This window comes from Hippocampus comes, unplaced genomic scaffold (genome assembly GCF_001891065.2).
Source record: "Hippocampus comes isolate QL1 unplaced genomic scaffold, H_comes_QL1_v1.1 scaffold141, whole genome shotgun sequence".
NCBI classification, from domain to species: Eukaryota; Metazoa; Chordata; class Actinopteri; order Syngnathiformes; family Syngnathidae; genus Hippocampus; species Hippocampus comes.
The window spans coordinates 92,856-109,310 of NW_017805141.1; the positions used below are offsets into that span (position 1 = coordinate 92,856).

General features: G+C 44.6%; 2 protein-coding genes across 4 annotated transcripts in view; one reads left to right on the plus strand and one right to left on the minus strand.

The window, feature by feature from the left end:
- The first annotated feature begins 621 nt into the window (after nt 1-621).
- Nucleotides 622-2,071, plus strand: LOC109514479 (P2Y purinoceptor 1-like). The gene has a single exon (XM_019867603.1). It carries the CDS (start codon nt 891-893, stop codon nt 1,929-1,931), a length of 1,041 nt encoding a protein of 346 aa, XP_019723162.1. The 5' UTR covers nt 622-890; the 3' UTR covers nt 1,932-2,071.
- An 8,839-nt stretch (nt 2,072-10,910) lies between these two features.
- Nucleotides 10,911-16,455, minus strand: part of LOC109514481 (serine incorporator 3-like) — a 70,168-nt gene continuing 64,623 nt past the window's right edge. For all 3 annotated transcript variants that reach the window (XM_019867607.1, XM_019867606.1, XM_019867605.1), the window contains one exon: nt 10,911-11,352. In XM_019867607.1, the coding sequence (XP_019723166.1) occupies nt 11,217-11,352 (136 nt within the window). In that variant the 3' untranslated portion in view covers nt 10,911-11,216. The remainder of the gene's footprint in view (nt 11,353-16,455) is intronic.

Genomic DNA, 16,455 nt, shown 5'->3' on the forward strand with positions numbered 1-16,455 from the left:
TGGCCTCCCTGTGTGGAGTTTGCATGTTCTCCCGGGCCTGCGTGGGTTTTCTCCGAGTAATCCGGCTTCCTCCCACATTCCAAAAACATGCGTGGCAGGTTAATGGAACACTCTAAATTGTCCCTAGGTGCTAGTGTGAGCGTGGATGGTTGTTCGTCTATGTGTGCCCTGCGATTGGCTGGCAACCGGTTCAGGGTGTCCCCCACTTCCTGCCCAAAGACAGCTGAGATAGGCTCCAGCACGACCGACGACCCTTGTGACGATAAGCGGATCAGAAAATGGATGGATGGATGGATGAAGAAACATTTATTCGGCTTCACTGTTATAACAGCCCTCCGAGGGAAGACGTAACTCCAACGTGGCCCCACGACAAAAATGAGTTTGACACCTCTGGTCTAAACCCAAGTCCTTTGTCCACTTTAAAAAGATTTCTTTCAGTTAGGATCTTCTTTTAGGGTTGTTTTACCTTTTTTATTTTATATATGTATTTATCGTTGTATTTGTTTTTTGTTTGTTTGTTTTTAATTCTCCAACTTTGCCTGCGCTGAGCTCGACCCGCTTCTCGCCTGGATTCTACAATAAACATGACGCTTGTGGAGGCTCTCAGAACCCTTTCTACAATAAACATGACATGACAGTAGATGCAAGAAGGCGTGTTAGTCATTTTAAGTCTCTAAATCTGCAAAAGATATGCGCAATGTGGCACGTATATTTAATTTCCTGTGGTTTACACGTCGGAGTGCGCACGACTCCTTCAGTTGATTCGCGCACCTCGGCAAGGTGGGAGGGAGTTATTTTGGTTTCGCTTTTACAGTACTTGGACAACCTATACAGGATATGCTCATCAGATCACGCAGGCTGCAGTCCGTTCTTAAGATATATTAAAAGTCATGTCTGGAAATATCACTCAAGGAGTCGACTTGACGCACGGAGCAAATACTTCCGCGTGTGAAATCAACTTGAAATTTACGCACGCATTTCTGCCACCTGTCTTTGTCGTCGTTTTCGTGGTCGGGACACTTTCCAACGCGTGGGGGTTAAGAAGCGTGTGCAGCGGTTGGAAGAGCATAGGAAACATCAACATCTTCATGCTTAATCTGGGACTGGCGGACCTGCAGTATCTGCTCACGCTCCCCTTCCTTGTGGCGTACTACGCGCAGGACAGCTCCTGGCAGTTCGGCCAACCTTTCTGCAAGTTTACCCGCTTCTGCTTCAACCTCAACCTGTACGGCAGCATCGGCTTCCTCACTTGCATTAGCATCTACAGGTACCTGGGAATCGTGCACCCCATGAGAGTGATGGGCAAGATCAGCAACCATCATTCTCTTGTCATCAGCGCCCTGGTTTGGTTTTTGGTTGTTGCTCAGATCCTCCCGGACGTGTTCTTTGTCAAGAATGATGCAAAGAAACTTAACGCCTGTTATGACACCACCTCCAATGACTGGATCAGAGAATATCTGCCCTACAGCATTGGATGGACGGTTACAGGGTTTGCCATCCCATTACTTGTCATCATGCTGTGCTATGGCCACGTGGTTTGGGTCCTTGCCAAAAAGTCCAACATTAACCCCCTGCTAAAGCAGCGCTGTTTGAAACTTGTGATCATTTTGCTCTTACTGTTTTCCATCTGTTTCATCCCTTACCACGTGCTCCGAAATATGAATCTCCTAACCAGGATTTTGAAACAACAAGGCATCTGCCACGAGAGCTTCCGCAACGTATATATTGCACACCAGGTCAGCAGATGTCTAGCGTGTTTAAACAGCGCTATAAACCCTCTGATATATATTGTTGGAAATGACGATTTCCTGATGAAGCTTCATCGTCTAAGCGAGCGGACCAGGATGTCGTTGGCCAACTTAACACACACGATTATTTACCGCAAACCGCTGGAAGTGGAGCCCGATTCAGCCTCAGTGACATTTTCATGAAAAGTTAGCTTTCAAACTTGCCTGGATCCTTATCACCACAACACGGACTTAAAGTAATTATTATTGACACATTCTGGAATGACTATCCACGTGTGCAAAATCTGTCTGATGTCAACGTGTCTATGCGTATCCTCAAAAATAAAAAAATTATTAATCATGTACGTATATTGACATTGTACAGTATACCGCACCCTTTGTGGAGGAATTGTTTTCTTTTTGGAGCCCCATTCGTTCTGTATTTTTTTGCTACTATTTTGACTTGCTGATGAAAGGTGTAACAAAATGGCCTCACAAATGTATGCACTTTCAATCTGGCATTTGGTTTTTCTGCCCGTCTTTGTACAGCAGGTAGCAACCATTCAGTACGAATTAAAGCAAAAATGTCAGTCAGTGCACTCCAATGGGTTCCGTGAAAAGTCTTTCTCTGGAAGTTGAAGAAAAAAAAGCACAAAATTAATGTCATCATCTCCTGCATCTAATTTACTTGTTAGTTATTCATCTTTGAGTTTAAAAAGATCTATTGTGAGCAACAACGCGATGTTGTTTTGAAATGTTTCAAAAATTGGAAAAAAAAAGTCATTCATTCTGTCGAAATGTAACAACACTGGAGATAAGCTTGTAGTTATTATTTTTTGTTTTTTGCAAATGGAATAATGTTGCAAATGTATAAAATATTTAGTTTTCTCTCGCAAATGGAAGCTGCCCTATTAATACAGTCGTATGGTGTGTATTTGTATTTGCATAATGTGTTCGATACAGTATTTCTGATCTTTTGCAAAAAATACATCAACAGAATAAAAATGTTGTCATTGTGACTCCACATTATCCCTGCAAGTGATCCTTGAAATTCTTGCTTTAAAAGTGAACCACAAAATAAGGATGACAACATGAGGGCCCTCATCCATCCATCCATCCGTCCATTTTCTAATCGGCTTATCCTCACGAGGGTCGCAGGCATGCTGGAACCCATCTCAGCTGCTTTCAGGCAGCAGGTGGGGTACACCCTGAACTGGTTTCCAGCCAATCGCAGGGCACACATCGACAAACAACCATTCACACTCACAGGCACACCTTGGGACAATATAGTGTTCAATCAGCCTGCCGTACCTTTTTGGGAATGTGGAAGGAAACCGGAGTACCCGGAGAAAACCCACGCAGGCATGGGGAGAACATGCAAACTCCACACAGAAAGGCCTGGAATCAAACCCTGCTGCTCTGCGTTATGAGGCGGACCCTGCTAACCTCAAAGGATGCCGTCCTTTTGAATTTTATTATACTGTGTTGTATACATCGTGTGGATAAAAACCCCAACCAGCCACAACATTATGATCATTTGATCAAATGTTGTAACATCAAAAAGGTATAATTGGTATGATTCTGAGAGGTATATTCATTCAACAATACACAGACAGTATTATTTTGGCTACCTCACTTTAGTGAGAGAATCAAAATTATTCGAAGCTGGTTACATTACGTTGCAGTACAACTGTTGTATTGGAAATTAAGACGCCATTTGCAAAACGTCATTATTACTATCGTCAATATCTTGCTTACAAGGATCTTTGAATGTTGAAAGTGTGACTGAAAGCCCAGTGGAATGTGTATTTCGATTTTTCATTTCATGGCTGCTTTCACCTGGAATGGTGGACGACTGTTCAGCACGTCCGCCTGACAGTGCAGAGGTGCAGGGTTCGATCCCAGCCCCCGGTCTTCATGTGTGAAGTTTTCATGTTCTCCCTCTGCCTGCGTGGGTTTTCTCTGGATACTCCAGTTTCTTCCCAAATTTAAAAAAAAAAAACATGCTTGGCAGGTTAATGGAACACTTTAAATTGTCCCTCGGTGTGAGTGTGAGCGCGGATGGTTGTTGTCTCTGTGTGGCCTGCGATTGGCTGACAACGAGTTCAGAATGTACCCCACCCACTGTCCGAAGACAGCTGGGATAGGCTCCAGCACGCCCGTGACCCTCGTGAGGAAAAGCAGATTGGAAAATAGATGGATTGGCTCCTTTCACTGCTCATACTAAAATCTCCTGCAAATTCATTTGCGGTCTATCTTGTTCCGCTGAAGATTCTTATGAGCATCTCTCTAGAAGAACACAAACACAAGCTAATGAACATCTACAACAGATGCCTCTTATTAAGGAAATATCAGGCCCCATCAGTCCAATTAGAATTCTGAAAATAACCGAGCTGCAGTGGGGCTGCAGGGTTTGAGACATTGTTTGTCTCACTTTATGCACTCCTATATTATAATGGATCATTGAATATCAGAAGCTTGAGACTTGGGAAACAAAATACTTTTATTATTGCACAATCACAAAAATGTTTAATTCAATGAAGCTCAAAGTGAAAAAGTTGTGTCAGTCAATGTATGTACATTTGTCTCTGTAAACTCCTTACTATTTGGAATTCGCTTGGATATCCAGTACTTCCTGTAACTTTTAACACGTGTTTGATGTGGTATTTTCTTATTCTTGGAATTTAAATAAAAGGTAGAGGCAAGTTGAAGGCCAACCTCGCATAAGAGCAGGAACTGATGAAACCTGCTCGGATGAGAGGCGAAACCTTTGGACAAGTATAGCATCCAGTTGTGATTGAGTCAATGTCCTAAAGATACAATAACCTGCCTGAATGACGACATTCACAATATTTGTAAAGCTTAATGTTCAACTATTAGATTAAATAAGATTCATATTTGTTGACATTTTGAAAAGGATGGGCGTCCAGCCTATGAAATCCGTTTACCCAGTCTCAATGCTCAAAGCATCCACCTGTGACCTGTTCCGAAGTGCTTCTTCATGTCCTGCTGCATTGTGTTTCATACGTGCGTTTCCTGTTCTTGATCTCAATGCAGTATCCGAGTGGTTTCCTGTTTAGTGGCTTGTGTATCCATGTGCATTACACTCTATATACTGTAGTACACAACCTCACAGTGAATCAGATCCGGGCAAAGTACACGCCGGGGACACATTTGCACCCCCCCCCCGTCACTGAGTGCCCTTTACACTGACCATGAGGTCAAAGTCAAATATGCAGGGCAGTGTTTTTAAAGTTGTACTTTTTTGTGCACACACGTGGGCCGCTTGTACAAGCAAAATAGTCCGCGAAGAGCTGTGATTTGTTTCTGCGCCGTTGCCGACGTAGCAACGGTTTCACTATATTTGGTGACGTATCAGACCACTCTGGCAAATATTTTTGAAAAAAAATGGACCAGTTAAAATGACAACAGTGGTCCTAATGCTAGAAAAATTCTTATTTGCACGGTGGAGCAGTGACATCCGATGAGGTTCATGACTGGTGAGACACTTCTTCCCTCGAGTCAGATAAAAAAATATGAAGGCAAAATAGAAGATGATCTGATGTTTCAAATTTGCCCTTCATGTCCTAAATAAGGTTAAAGTATAATTTTTGAAAAAAAATTTTCAAAGGTTTTCATTGTGTTACACTTGATTGCACACTGTTCCACATTGTGAGTGTAAGAAAAGTCCACACATAAACTCCACACAGGAAGTCCGGAACTGGAATTGAACCCACTACCTCTGCACTGTGAGGTCAATGCGGTAACTGGACCAGGCCGCCTAGCGGAAGTACATCAAACCTTTAAATTGACACGAGAGTGTATATATACATTTCACTGTCTACCAGAGTTAAATATTTAGTAATTAACATTTGTGATATTTTATGAAAGCAACTCATTCTGACGGTTAAAAAGTACAAGACTTGATGGTGTAATATTTTAACACAGCACACTAGTGTAGTGTAAATTTAACACTGACCAGTGTTGACTCATGTTAAATTTCAACTACAATCAGAGATGTTTTAACCTCTCCTCAGTGTAAAAAAATAAACACTTTCAAAAGTGTTGTTTTAACTATACAGTAATCCCTCGTTTGTCGCGGTTAATGGGGACCAAAACCACCCGTGATAAACGAAAATCCGCGAAGTATCGACCAATTAACATATATATAAAAAAAATTGTCCCACGTGGGCCTTTGCGCTTGAGCAGAGCGCACTAACACACGCACACAAGCACACACACACACAAGCCAGCGATCCCGTTGGGTGCAGCAGACATGTTTATGATTAGTCAATTAAGGTTGTTTAGACAATTAAGGATGGAGAGACCTGCTTTTGTTCTTATAAGTCTCCCTCTCTCTCTCTCTCTCTCTCTTTCTCTCAGCAACACACATACACTCATCTTCCGGCCCATGCGTGCACGCACACACAGTAAACTTGAGCAGAGTGCGCACACACTAGCACGCATAGTAAACAACACTTAGACACTGATTTTTGCGGACTTCAAAAAATGTTTGAAAATATTCACGATGCACCGAAGCCGCGATAAACGAACAGCGAAATAGCGAGGGATCACTGTATTCAGTGTTGACCAATGTAGACATGTTTTAAACAGTTAAATTTAATTGATTTTGCTGTGTACAGCTGGAATGGGAATCTTATGAATCGTCATCTACGTATGTTTGGATCATTGTTGTTAATAAGAAGCTGCATTGTTTTGTCATTTTCTGTGGCTTACCTTATGTCGTTGTCGCCTTTGTTCAGGCATCAGTAAAAACCGTTCCGATACTGTATTAAATGGTCACGTTCCGTTGGTGTCCAGCAGGTGGCAGAGGCGTTCCCGGTTTTCCTGCTGCGCACGTCTGCCACCACAATTATGGGGACGACATAAGGACCGCATGGACCGACGTCAAGCAGTCGGATAATTTCGTCTTGCTCAAGTCATTGTTCATGTGCATTTCGTCTAGACTAGGGGTTACTAATATTTTTTGCAAATGAGAGCTACTTCTTGGGTACTGATCATTGCGAAGGGCTACCAGCTTGATACACCCTTCTGAATAAGACATTTTCTGAAATTACGTTTCATAATGTTGCTGGAAAGAATTCCATTCAGGACAAATAGATGGATGGATGGATGGACGGACGTATGGATGAATGGATGGATAATGTTGCTGTTAAAAATTTTCATCTCACATCTCCTAATTAGGAAACATCAATATCAATCTGCAACATTTTATTTCGAGAAAAGTCTGCCGTTGTTGATGCATGCAGCTGAGCTACGAGCTAAACTTGACCATTTATTTTAAGAACAATCTCACTGTAGAACGAGTATTGAAAGAGATTCAACTATAGTTGGTCAGATCTACTTAGACATGGCAAAAGGGGCATTTATTAGATCTCGGGCCCGATGGTTGGAGTAAAGGGAAAGAAAACGGCATTTTTTGCCCTTGAAAAAAGAAAGTAACTTCCCTCACTAGTCAACTTCATTTTCTTTTTCAGAGTATTTTATTGACAAACGAATTACCTATCAGGGTGGCTTGGTGATCCAGTGGTTAGCGCGTTGACCTCGCAGTGCAGATGTACCGGGTTCAATTCTATCTTGGGCCTTCCTGTGTGGAGTTTGCATGTTCTCCCCGGGCCTGCGTGGGTTTTCTCCGGGTACTCCGGTTTCCTCCCACATTCTAAAAACATGCATGGCAGGCTGATTGAACACTCCAAATTGTCCCTCGTGTGAGTGTGACCGTGGATGGTGGTTCGTCTGTGTGTACCCTGCGATTGGCTGGCAACCGGTTCAGGGTGTCCCTCGCCTACTGACCGAAGATAACTGGGATAGGCTCCAGCATCCCCCGTGACCCTTGGAACGATAAGCGGATCAGATAATGGATGGATGAATTACCTATTATCACATTTTTATCAACAGGCCCTTCTTGCGTGGGGTTTGGCCTTTTCTCCATCATTTTTTACCTCATAAAGCTTTCCTTTGGAACAACTCTAATATACTTGTGAGAAAAAAAATCTATCTTCCTAAATGGCACGAAAAGGGAATTAATCACCTTAATTTGATGTACAGTATTATAACACCTTGAATAGGAATCAAATCAACATCAATCAAATATTTTATTATCTTTCATATTTATTCTCAGTGTGATAAATGGTTTGGATTAACACAGATCTGTTAATCTGGCAGCAATCGATGAAAGACACAGAAAACTGTTCTTCCACAGCTCTCATTCTTCTATGTTTTTGTTTTTACAGCAGTCAGGCTATTTCTTTAGCCACCTCGGGTCTGAACATCTCATTTACAATGGTTTTGCAGGCGGGAAGTATTAATTGCTCTGCCACTGGGAATTTTTTAATTTAGCTACATGTTCAGCAACATGGTAACTTGCTTTCAAGGCTCTCGTTTACCTTTGCGGTTTTTCTCATGCACGTTGCTTGTTTCTCCGTGTGTTCACGCAGGCAAACAAAATACTCCACATTGTTGTTTCGAAGTGAAGGGTGTTTTGTTTGGAGAAGGAGATTAAGCTGTAAGAGCTGCTTTTCATCACATACCAAGCACAAGACAATTCGCTAGCTGCTGCTGCTACCTACCGGTATGGAAGAGTACTGCATGATTACTCTGACAGGCGAGAGACCGCACAGGCATACGTATTGGATAATTTCCCACGGCACACCTGACAATATCTTGCGGCACACTGGCACAGGGTTTGAAAAACATTGCTCTAAATCAGTGGTCCTCAACTAGAAATGCTGTAGGTCCACTTTTTTTTTTTTGAAAATAAGACCAAGGTCCGGTCCCATGCACAGCGGTCATGGGGAGCAGGGCTATATGCCCATTTGGTATGGTCAAACCAAGCTTATACAAATCAACACTCCTCACAACCAACCAATAATGGGGTGCATGAAAATAACAATTATTCACTTTGCCAGGACACAGCAAATAATGAGAGGTCTTGTGTTGAGGCACAGGAACTCTTTTATTTTGTTAAGTTGTGCCTGCTTAATAATAGAAATAGCCCTTTTAGGGAAAAAAGACATTTTTCCTTTAACTTTGCTAAACAGTAGTTGTCTTTTTTTCCCTTAATTTAACAAAAACAAAATACTCATTTTACCAAAATAAACACTAAACATGAAAACAAAAATATCCTTTTCATTTGTACAATTCCCCTTTTCACATTCCCTCTGAAATCACTGAAAAATATATCAGAAGTGGAGTTAAGAACCATTTTAAATACTGACACAAGGGAGCACAGGAATGTGCAGTGCTGTTCTTCCACTAAAGGTGAATGCAATGTCTGAGGCACGCAAATATTATTTGAGGACGCCATTGTGATGTTCATTTACCATGTTGCGGTGTTCTGCTGTAAAACAGCTGCAAAGATCCCCGGGTAGACGGGAGCAAAACTGCACACAATCGAAACCTCCCGCGATTCGTCTTGTCTAATTGTCTATGTGCGGCTCTCCTGGACTGAAGCTGTGAGCACACTGTGGCGTCGCGCATGCGTCTGTTTCCTGACACAATTATCCATTTTGAATGCGTGTGTATTGGGATAGACGCGTGCTGACGCTTATGTATGGGCACACTTTAAATTCAGAGGAGCCAATCAGCGCATCGTTATCTCCGACATGCCCTGCTCAGCCAGGGTCTCCAGTTAGTCAAACATTATACAACACAGTCGCGCTACTGCGGTCCTCTGCAATACATGTTAGTGCACGCAAAGAATACAACGGATAATTTTTAACAAGCGATCGTGGTAATGCGCAGATTATAGTCCACAAATATAAAATGTATAACGTAAAAATCACTTTGTAAATTATTATTTTATACAATTTGCCGAGGGTCCGGACAGAGGAGGTCCGGACAGAGGTGGTCGGCGGTCTGGTAGTGGATTTCGGTCCGCCAGTTGAGGCAGGTTGCTCTAAATTGTCCCAAGGTGAGTGCGGATGGTTGTTCATCTGTGTGCCCTGCGATTGGCTGGCAACCGGTTCAGGGTGTCCCCCGCCTACTGCCCGAAGACGGCTGGGATAGGCTCGAGCACCTCCCGGGACCCTTGTGAGGATAAAGTGGATCGGAAAATGGATGGATATTTGACACAAAGACTACAGCAGTACACGTATTTACTTAAATCTTTAATTATAAAACCTTATACAGTAATTAACATTCATTAGCATTGCCTTCTGACAGAGAGAAAGAGACTTGTGTTACTTTCACTTTACACCGCGCTGACAGTGAAGCCTCCGTTATCCTCCAGCTAGCTGCTGGCCAGCTATCCCCGCGCAGCCATGTTTATGATAAGACAATTAATCCGTATTGATGAGGAGGTGGTGAAGAGAGACATGCTGCTTTTTTCGGATAAGCCCAATCACCCCCTCTTTTTCTCTTTCTTTCGCTCACGCTCACTTTCACTTTCACTCTCGCACTCGCTCTATAGCGTCTGCCGACCCCCAGTTGACAAGACACTGATCAGGGTCAACCACATGATGAGACACTGATCAGTGTTGACCAAGTGATGAGACACAAGGGTAGGTGCTGGGCGCGGCATCTAGCCAATCACCTCACGGGATGAATCCACTGTGCTGTCATTGGTCGATGTCGGCGCCGGGAACCAATCATATGTACAGCCATGAAAACCCCTGAGTCATTCTACATTTTTTTCTGAATACAGGACTTGAGAAAAAAAATCTGCGATGCAGTGAAGCCGTGTTAAATGAAGAGCGATATAGCATGGGATCACTGTCGTCCCTACAACAGGCGCACAGGTGGGCGCAGCCAAATCTGCTGAATTCATCCTCTGAGGCTGCGCTGGCAGGGAAGTCTTCTTTGACCTCCCAGAAAAGTGGGACATGACGATAGGGTGAATGCAGCTTTACTGATGGAGCTAGCTGCAAAGCTACCGCTCGATTCCGCCGGGATGCTAGCTTTTGCCTAGCGTTGATTAAAAAAACTAAACAAAACAAAACACAAGTTTATCTCTGTTTAAATATGAGACTTCAAGTTCAAGTTTTTCTGGACTCAAAAATATCCATTAATCTATACAGAAAATACTTCATAAACATACATTTGTCATTGACCCATATACATTTTATCTTAAAAAACACATTTCAACATAAATATATGGCAAAAACAGCATTTGATATTCATAAATGTGTGTAGGCATAGTAATTTATGACAAATGTCTGTCCAAAAAAGTATTTTTTTTATTATGTACAAATAAGACTGAACAATTGTAAGGCATTGGAGAGACATAGTAGACTAACCTAATCAAAGGAGAATATTTCAGTGGTATTTAACATAAAAGCAACAAAATTATTGTAATCTTAAAATATGTCTTGTAATGAGTTGAAACTAATTTACCTCATTGTGGATCTTCAATTTCCGTTCCATTAAAAAAAAAAAAACAGACGTCAATTAAAAGGAATAAACTTCACAACATGACTGATAGAACAAGGGAGATGCAGGAGTTTTGTGAAGCAATGTCCACTCCGGAAATTAGTTGAAGTCTCTGTTGGTGAGAATCATGGGAGCCACCAAGGTCCAGATGTATAAGGCCAGACACAACCAGCTGGAGGTGATCTTCACCCACACGGTTGGCCATTTTCTGGTTATGGTGTAGTCTGCATTTGGACTAGGAGGAGGAATTTTTTTTTAGTAAGTGTAGCATTTTAAATTATGTTATAAAACAAAGTTTAATACTTTTAAAATGATCTTGCCATGTCGATTATTGCATACAGTGATCCCTCGCTATTTCGCGGTTCATTTATCGCGGCTTCGGTGCATCGCTGATATTTTCAAACATTTTTTGAAGTCCGCAAAAATCAGTGTCTAAGTGTTGTTTACTATGCGTGCTAGTGTGTGCGCACTCTGCTCAAGCGTGGAAGGTCCACGTGGGGCATGTGTGTGTGCGTGCACGCATGGGCCGGAAGGTGAGTGTATGTGTGTTGCTGAGAGAAAGAGAGCCGAGAGAGCAAAGAGAGGGAGAGAGAGAGAGAGAGAGAGAGAGAGAGAGAGAGAGAGAGAGAGAGAGAGAGCGAGAGAGAGAGAGAAAAGAGGGAGAGAGAGAGAGAGAGAGAGAAAGAGAGAGAGAGAGAGAGAGAGACTTATAAGAACAAAAGCAGGTCTCTCCATCCTTAATTGTCTAAACAACCTTAATTGACTAATCATAAACATGTCTGCTGCACGCCAACGGGATCGCTGGCCTGTGTGTGTGTGTGTGCGTGTGTGTGCGTGTGTTAGTGAGCTCTGCTCAAGCGCAAAGGCCCACGTGGGACAATTTTTTTAATATATATGATAATTGGTCGCTACTTCGCGGATTTTCGTTTAGCACGGGTGGTTTTGGTCCCCATTTACCGTGACAAACGAGGGATTACTATACATACTCAATGAATTGATGTTAATAACACTTAAAGTTCTTGATAAATATGATTTTCTCAGAAATGAGGATAGTTGAGGCGAAGTGCAAAAAAAAAAACAATTTTTTTAAGAGTTTGAAAATGCAGCAGTCTAGTAAATGATTAATGGATTGATTAATTGATAGTACCAAAATGGCACATTCCAAAGTAGACCAACGATGACCTTAATAGTCTTTAGATCAGGGTAGTTAATTTTTTAAATTATTTTTTATTTTCTTTTTTGAAAATGCTGCGTTTTAATTTTTATATGTTTTAGCTATACAGACTTGGGGAGTGATGGAATACATGAACTGATGCTACGTATTCAGGATACCAAAAAAAACCGAAACAGGAAAAAAAACCACAACTCAGATGAAGGTTACGTTTATGAAAAATGTAGATTCTTTTACAGGATTACATTTTTCATGCGAGATGGTGTATTTAAGTCCTGCCAAAAATGCCTGGTAGCACTACTCTTTCAGCTTGACAGCATCTCTTACTGCCAGTGTCCACCCTCGGGTTTGAGGGTTGCCACCACGACAGGCACAGACCACCTTACAGCCACAACTCCGATGGGCTGCTTCAACAATAGATGCGTGGAACATGGTCCACTCTGACTCCATGTCCCCCGCCTCTCCCAGGTCATGAGCAAAACTCTGCCAGTGGTGGGAGTTGAAATTCTTGCTGACAGGGTATTCTGCCAGGTGCTCCCAGCAAATCCTCACAATAAGTTTGGGTCTGCCAGGTTGGACCGGCATTTCTCCCAACATCTGAGCCACCTCAACACCAGGTGATTGTCAGTCGACTGCTCCACCCCTCTCTTCACCTGAGTGTCCAAAACATGTGGTTGCAAATCTGATGCTCCAACCACAGTGTCAATCATCGAGCTGCAGCCAAGGGTGTCCTGTGGACACCGTTATGTCTGAACATGGTGTTTATTATGGACAATCTGTGAAGAGCACAGAATTTGCACTTGAGTCCTGATCGGTGTCGGGTGATGTCGTTTCTCCCCATCAAGCCACTAGAAGTCTCACTGTCATTGCCCACGTGACCATTGAAGTGCCCCAGAAGAACGAGGGGAGTTCCCAGAGGGAGTGCTCTCCAGCACACCCTCCAAGGACTCTAAAAATGCTTGGTACTCTGAACTGCTGTTTGATCCATAGGCACAAACAACAGTCAGTTCCCCTACCTCTCATACACTGGTGGGAACTGCAATGTGAACTGCAATGTACAAGCACTGAGCTGGGTGGTAATGAGTATGTCCACACCTGCTCTGTCTCTCTCATCGTGGGCAACTCCAGAGTGGAAGTGAGTCCAACCCCTCTTGCGAGAACTGGTACCAGAGCCAGGCTTTGTGTGGAGGAAAGTCCTGCCTCACACACCAGCTCTGGTTCCTTTCCTGCTAGTAAGGTGACATTCCATGTTCCTAGAGCTAGCTTCTGTAGCCAGGGATCAGACCGCCAAGATCCCCGCCTTTGGCCACCGCCCAGCACCAAAGCACCCAACCCCTTTTATCCCTCCCACAGTGGTGAGCCCATGGGAAGGTGGGACTCTGAACTCAGCTGATGGATACCGGCTGGCCAAGTGAAACACAGCTTTGGCGGTTGCTCAGGAAAAAACTTGGGCGTGGGAGGAGTTTGGTGAGGCCACGGAAAACGAATTCTGGACGGCTTTGAGGAAATTCTGGTCCCCATCCAGTGTCTCAGGAGGGCAAAGCAGTGCATCATTAACACTGTGTATAGTGTTGATGGTGCATTAATAACTAGAACCCGTGATGTTGTGTGTCGCTGGGCAGAATACTATGAAGACCTCTACTCCACCGACATGCCTTTCTTAGAGGAAGCACAGTCTGGGGACTCTGAGGTGGGCTCTCCTACCTCTGGGGTTGAAGTAACCGAAGTGGTAAAAAGCTCCTAGGCGGTAGAGATCGCCCTGAGTTCCTCAAGGCTCTGGATGTAGTGGGGCTGTCCTGGTTGACGCGCCTCCACAACATCACGTGGTTATCAGGGACAGTGCATCTGGACTGGCAGACTGAGGTGGTCGTCCCTCTTTTTAGAAGAGGGGCCAGAAAGTGTGTTACGAATAGACCGCAATCACACTCCTCAGCCTCACTGGTAAGGTGTATTCAGAGGTGCTGAAGAGTAGGTTCCGTCAGGATGTCCAGTCAGATTCAGGAGGAGCAATGTGGTTTTCTTCCCGGCCGTGGAACAATGGACTAGTTCCGACACCCTTGGCAGGTCCTCAAGGGTGTATGGCTAGTCTACCGTCTAGTGCTTTGTGGACTTGGGAGAAGGCATTCCACCCTGTCCCTCAGGGAATTCTGTGGAGTGTGCTTGAGGAGTACCAAATCACCTAATGCGGGCTGTTCAGTTCCAATATTACCAAGGTCAGAATTTGGTTCACATTGTCAGCACTAAATTGGATTCATCTGGATTGGCAAACTGGGGTGGTAGTCCCTCTTTTTAAGAAGGGGGGCTAGAAGGTGTGTTCCGAATAGAGCACAATCACACTCCTCAGCCTGAAGGTTGGACTTCGCAGAGGCTGCCCTTTGTCACCAATTCTGTTCATAACTTTTATGGACAGAATTTCTAGGTGCAGCCAAAGCATTGAGTGGGTCTGGTTTGGTGGCTTCAGTATTGGATCTCTGCTTTTTGTAGCTGATGTGGTGGTGTTGGATTCTTCAAGCCGGGATCGCCAACTTTCAATGAAACGGTTTGCAGCCGAGTGTGATGCATTTGGGATGAAAATCAGCATCTCTAAATCTAAAACAATGGTCCTCAGTTGAAAAGCCATAGAGTGCCCTCTCCTAGTTGGGGATGAGATCTTGCTCCAAATGGAGGAGATTTAGGCATCTTGAGGTCTTGTCATGAGGGAAGGCAAGATGGAGTGGGAGATCGACAGTGCAGTGTTTGCTCTGATGCAGACTTTGTATTGGTCTTTCGTGGTGAAGAAGGAGCTGAGCCCAAAGGCGAGGCTCTTGATTTACTGCTCGATCTATGTTCATACCCTCACCTATGGACACGAGCTGTGGGTCATGACAGAAAGAACGAGATCCCGGATACAAGTGGCCGAAATGAGTTTCCCAAGTAGGGTGTCCGGGCTCCCCCTTCGAGATAAGGTGAAAAGCTCGGTAATGTGGGAGGGACTCAGAGTCTAGCTGCTTCTCCTCCACATCGAGAGGAGCCAAATGAGGTGGCTCGGGCATCTGATTAGGATGCCTCCTGGACACCTCCATGGTGAGGTGTTCAAGGCATATCCCACCAGCAGGAGTACCCGGGGATGACCTAAGACACGCTGGACAGACTGTCTCCTGGCTGGTCTGTGAACATCTTGGGACATGCCTGGAACACCTCACCAGGGAGGCATTCAGGAGGCATCCTAATCAGATGCCCGAGCCACCTCATCTGGCTCCTCTCGATGTGGAGGAGAAGCAGCTCGACTCTGAGCCCCTCCCGGTTGACCGAGCTTCTCACCTTATTTCGAAGGGAGAGCCCAGACACCCTGTGGAGAAAACTAATTTCGGCCGCTTGTTTCCGTGATCTCGTTCTTTCGGTCACGACCCAAAGCTCGTGACCACAGATCAGGGTTGGAACACAGAACGACCGGTAAATTGGGAGCTTCGCCCTTCGGCTCAGGTCCTTCTCTACCACGACAGACCGATACAAAGTCCGCATCCCAGCAGACGCTGCACCGATCCCCCACCTCCCCCGGGATATATGGAAAAGCTCTGCCGGAGGTGGGAGTTGAAACTCCTTCTGACAGGGGATTCCGCCAGATGCTCCCAACAAACCCTCACAATACGTTTGGGTCTGCCAGGTCAGACCGGCATCTTCCCCACCATCGGAGCCTACTCAGCACCAGGTGGTGATCATTTGACAGCTCGGCCCCTCTCTTCACCCGAGTGTCCCAAACATGTGGCCGCATGTCCATCATCGAACTGCGGCCAAGGGTGTCCTGGTGCACATATGGACACCCTTATGTTTGAACAAGGTGTTCGTTATGGACAATCCGTGATGAGCACAGAAGTCCAATAACAAAACACCACTCAAGTTCTGATCGGGGGGGCAGGGGCGTTCCTCCCAGTCACGCCCTTCCAGGTCTCACTGTCATTGCCCACGTGAGCACTGAAGTCCCCCAGGAGAACAAGGGAGTCCCCAGCAGCAGTACTCTCCAGCACACCCTCCAAGGACTCCAGAAAGGGTGGGTATGCGGAGGGAGGCAACCCTCTCATCTACCGGTGTGAACCCCACTGTACAGGCACTGAGGTGTGGGCAGGTGTGGGCAAAGAGTATGCCCACACCTGCTCTACACCTCTCACTGTGGGCAACTCCAGAGTGGAA

Bases quoted from the DNA above. Each gene is read 5' to 3' on its own strand.
- LOC109514479 (XM_019867603.1), top strand. From the start codon at position 891: ATGTCTGGAAATATCACTCAAGGAGTCGACTTGACGCACGGAGCAAAT.